The 4,626-nt window shown below is 32.3% G+C and overlaps 1 protein-coding gene across 3 annotated transcripts; it reads left to right on the top strand.

Moving 5' to 3' along the window:
* The first annotated feature begins 1,141 nt into the window (after positions 1-1,141).
* On the top strand, positions 1,142-3,873 carry LOC149240565 (elicitor-responsive protein 3-like). 3 transcript variants are annotated; one of them, XM_089367330.1, is made up of 7 exons: positions 1,142-1,310; positions 1,472-1,576; positions 1,915-2,041; positions 2,369-2,440; positions 3,099-3,144; positions 3,235-3,405; positions 3,481-3,873. In XM_089367330.1, exons 1-7 carry the CDS (start codon positions 1,268-1,270, stop codon positions 3,532-3,534), a joined length of 618 nt encoding a protein of 205 aa, XP_089223456.1. In that variant the 5' UTR covers positions 1,142-1,267; the 3' UTR covers positions 3,535-3,873. The 3 variants fall into 3 exon arrangements, with proteins under 3 accessions (XP_089223456.1, XP_089223457.1, XP_089223454.1); XM_089367331.1 differs by having other exon boundaries at positions 3,229-3,405; positions 3,502-3,873; XM_089367328.1 differs by having other exon boundaries at positions 3,229-3,405.
* Positions 3,874-4,626: the final 753 nt, after the last annotated feature.

Raw genomic sequence — 4,626 nt, 5'->3', positions numbered from 1 at the left:
TGAAACACATTTTTCCAACCAAAAAAACAAACAAACAAATTTAAATTAATAAAAAAAACTAACTTTAAAAAATTAAACTTTGCATATGTCCCTCACTCTGTCCAACCCCCTCCCCAAAAAAAACCTTATGCCTTAACATATTCCAAAAAAAATCTTATGAAAAGGAGATGAATACAAGTTGGTAAAGAGCCTCTTATCATTCCAAACACTCCCATAAATACAAGCTCAATTAAACCATTTTATATTAAAATTCACATGCTCTTCATTTTTAAGAGAGTACACATTTTCACCTTGTTTGAATTAGGTATTAGGTGTGTTAGGTGGGGGACACACCTTTCGAGAGAGAATTAAGTGGACTTCCCTAGCTCAATTCCCAAGTTCAAGTTGGACTTTTTATACTAGTAATTTTTAAAGGGACAACTATTTGTATATAGTTATATATGTGGAACTTGATCAAGGTCTACACAATTGAAGACTTTGCCCTCGTTGGACATTGTCAAATGGTGTTAAACTAATTTTAATTGAAAATGACTAAAGAATCTTAATCTTATGTCCTTCTTGGTCACTAGATGTTAAACAAAAGACATTTTCCATGAAATTAACCCATCAATTCTTAGAAGGTAAACCTCATTTTCTAATGAAGGAGAAACTTCTCTGAAATAGATCAACTCCACACATCCAGTACTAACTTCTCAACGAAATTGACCTTTTCTTTTAATGGAAGGCCACTTGAAATGTGGAAGCCAGTCACCCCATCGCATCAGATGGGCCGTCCATTACATTGCTTAACAATATAATAGGCAAAAACAGCTTTACCTTGTAAGCTACGCCTAGGTCTCTGTCACTCTTCGAGATTCGAACCAGGGACATAACTGTTCGATAACGTGTTTGGTTGGTGAATGAAGCTTGACTTTATATATTTATATATATTTTTGTCTGCATGAGAAATAACCTCGCAGTGGATTGGTGTTGAACGACCAAACCCAAACCAAATCAAACACGCGTTCACGCCTTATCAAAAGCGGCCCCCAGCTCGGGCCCTTCCTACGGCCGCCATGATACTATATTCATTGTATGGTAAACCCAACTTCAGCGTTCCACAACTATAACTACTACCGAAATGCCATATAAACATTGAATATATTCTTGACTGCATTATATATACACAGAATATTATTCATTCACCCGTTATAAACTTTCATATCATCAATAACAGCAGCAGTGTTCTACCTTCACGAAGATGCAGGCTTTTCTCCCTGCGTAAAGCATGGGTACATACGGAAGCCTGAATGGTGTATTAGAGGTAACAGGTAAGCCTGATCCCAGCCAGATACATATGACTTCAAATACAAATTTGTTCATATAAGTTCACTAATCAGGAAAATATATTCAAACTCTAAGAAAAAAATATCAGAATAATGTGTTTTTGCAGAGATTCAAGTTGATTGATGGCTTTATTTTTTCTTTGCAGTACATGGATGTAGCAACCTGAAAAACATCAGTTACTTCACAAAGCTCCACCCCTACGTTGGGCTTAATTACGTTGGTTTGGAATTTCGGACTACAACACACAGAGGTTTTTATGTGTGAATTCTATATTTTAGAATTATTTTTATCATGATATAATTCGCATTTTTAATTGTACATTCTAAAAGTTCAATTATTTAAAGAAATTATACCTTAAATTTATAGAATATTCTCAAAATCTACAATTTTCATAAACACGATATAACACCATATAATTTACTATACCATCTACCCTAAAAATATCTATTTAGAAATAACACTGATTATGATTATTTTGTACAATAACCACTATTTAGAAATAACAATGATTATGATTATTACTATACAATTCAATATCGAAATATCTATATAGAAATAACAACGATCGATTATGATTATTTTGTACAGGTGGTGGATTGAATCCAAGATACGACCAGAAATTTTACTTTCGTCTGATAGAGGACGTTGATCAGCTAGATGTCGAAGTTTACAGCAGAAGCACAGTTACGTCGGATTCCTTCATTGGTTCCGGCAGGTATACATGATACGCCTTTGAATAAATCCATCTTATCCCTGTATTTTAGTTAACACAGCATCACAGGAACCGGAAGGGTTTAAAAACCAGGTGAAATCTTGTTTTACTTAAAACTTCATGGTTAGGAAGAACTTAGGGTTGATTCATGGTAGAAAAATTTATAGGTCAGTAGCATTAAAGCTGTAACCTAGTATCTGCGATTGATTTTTTTTTAATAGGTCAGTAGCAATAAAGCTGTAACCAGTTTCTGCAAGTAAATCATTCTCTCCATGAAAAAAATATTGTAATATGTATCCTGATGAGCTGAAATGATTATTCAAATGACAGAGTGTACCTGGGAACGGTTCTAAGTACAGGGTACGATGAAACATCATGGCCCATTGTAGATAAACGGAATAAGTACGTATAACCACTGTTACCAAATCCCCATATATATATATATGAATATATGAAAGAACATGGTTGTCAAATCCATTTATTATATAACAATGAAATATCATGTAGTGGGTGAATTATGCCATAGTCTAAAGAGATTGTTTTTTGTTTTTGAAAGTTATGGAAAATTTTGTTATATTTTGATAAAATTTGGGGAGTTTTTTAAATTTCGCAAGGAGTTTTTTAAATTTAAGTTATAGTTGTTAAATTTCAAGATTTTAGGTTTCCAAAAGTTTTTGATGGTGCTGAATCTATTTTCACAATCAAAAACATGATTTAAACACTGCCTCAAAATTTATTTCGCCTGATTCTAATCATTTTTAGCTGTCATGGCAATTCCTCACTATATCAATTATTGACTTATTGACTTACTGTCCACATCATATCATTTTAATTTTAGAAAAAGAAAAAAATAAAAAACCAATAAATCAATAATTAACTTATTGCATAATGCTTAATAATTAAGACACCATTGATTAAAGATGTTTGAATACTAGAATATTTCAAAATCTCCAATCCCATAATTACTATGTTCAAATTACCTAGTTTTTTTATTCTAAATATCTCTATATATCACTTATACAATTGGTTGATTTTAAAAGGTTACTGTTGTCAAAAACAGATATGCAGGAGAAGTAAGACTGACCATGCTACTTTTAAGAAGCCAAGTAAGTGATATCTCTATGTTTACATTATTTTCATGAATTATAAGATTCAAGCTATTTTTATGACTCTGTTTTCCATTTTCAAAGATACAGCAGCCACGAATAACAGAGAGTGCTCCTCCAATAATACCGAGCGCCCCTCCTTTGAGGACAGAGTCTTTTGAAGCTAGGGATTTCCCCATCTTCGGCGGCGCCATCAATAATGCCTCAATTTATGGCATTGTTGAAAATATAGGGCTCTTTATCCTCAACAAAGCTCTTGAGGTAAAAAGAAATATCTTTCTCTTATTTTCATTCTCCTAAGACTATAAATTAACTGCAATTTCCTTGTACACTCAGAATATTTGGTCTTTGGCGCAGTACATAGGGTCAAAACTCTTTGGACGCAAGTAACAGAGTATTCAAGGGCCAGCCTATAATTTTCTACAGGAATTGAAGCAGATCAAGCATCAGCCATCATTGTAATTAAGACCTGATTATTCCTGTATAAACCATGACCATATTCATATTTTCAGAATGAATGAGTGCTTTCTGTAATTTTCATTGTAAGATTATTCTTCAATGGAATCGGCCATGAGATGCAGACCATCAGGACGGATTCTTTTCTTGTATAAATCATGACAATATCCATATTTTTTTGAGCAAGTGTGTGTTTTGTGTGATCTTTCATGTAAGATTCCTTGATGGAATCCAGAAGATGTAACCACTAAAGGTAAAGTGACCTAATATATGACAGATTTTACATAATTAATCCTTGGCGATTGTTTTAATTTAAGAAATATGTACGTGTAACTAAACGATAACATAGGGTAATGTGCCTCTATAAACTTCTCTGTGAAATACATCTACACCGCCCCACATCATTGTTTCTATGGCACAATATCAACCTAATTTTTTTAACTCACAACCTGTGCTACAATCATGTGCAAATAAACAAAGGATTAAAAACAATCGGTTTTAGTTAGTGGGAGCAGATCAACTACCTGTGGTACAATCATGTGCAAATGAACAAAGGATTAAAGCAATTTGTTTTATTTAGGAGAAGCATGAGTATTGTGTTTTCTTAAATAATGTAAAAATCTCTATTTAATTAGCAAATTAGCAGTACATAGTTGAAAATTAAAATTAATGTTATCATAAATAATGTGTTTTTCATGTTTTTTATTTTTATTTATTTATTTGAATAATTATTATCAAACACAAATATAGTCATATTTTTCCTCATGAAAACGAGTTAATAAATAATATAGGAAAAAAAAAATTAACATTATTATGTTAATTAGGTGGTTTATAGTATTAGAAAAAAAACACAAATCAATAGTTGAAAGAAGGTGAGAAAGGCGTTGAAAGAAGGTGAGAAAGACATTAGCCAATGATGTAAAGGTGGGGTGAGTCCTTACTTCTTCACTTATATATAATTAGGTAGAAGAACCAGTTGTTTAGGAAAGTCCCATGTAGCTAGTATTATCTATGTTTTTGTTAGAT

This window comes from Pinus tabuliformis, chromosome 8, assembly GCF_031772625.1.
Source record: "Pinus tabuliformis cultivar Carrire ecotype Pingquan chromosome 8, CPIR1, whole genome shotgun sequence".
NCBI lineage: Eukaryota > Viridiplantae > Streptophyta > Pinopsida > Pinales > Pinaceae > Pinus > Pinus tabuliformis.
Note: the sequence above shows the minus strand (reverse complement) of the source record. Positions and strands in the feature narration are given on the sequence as shown.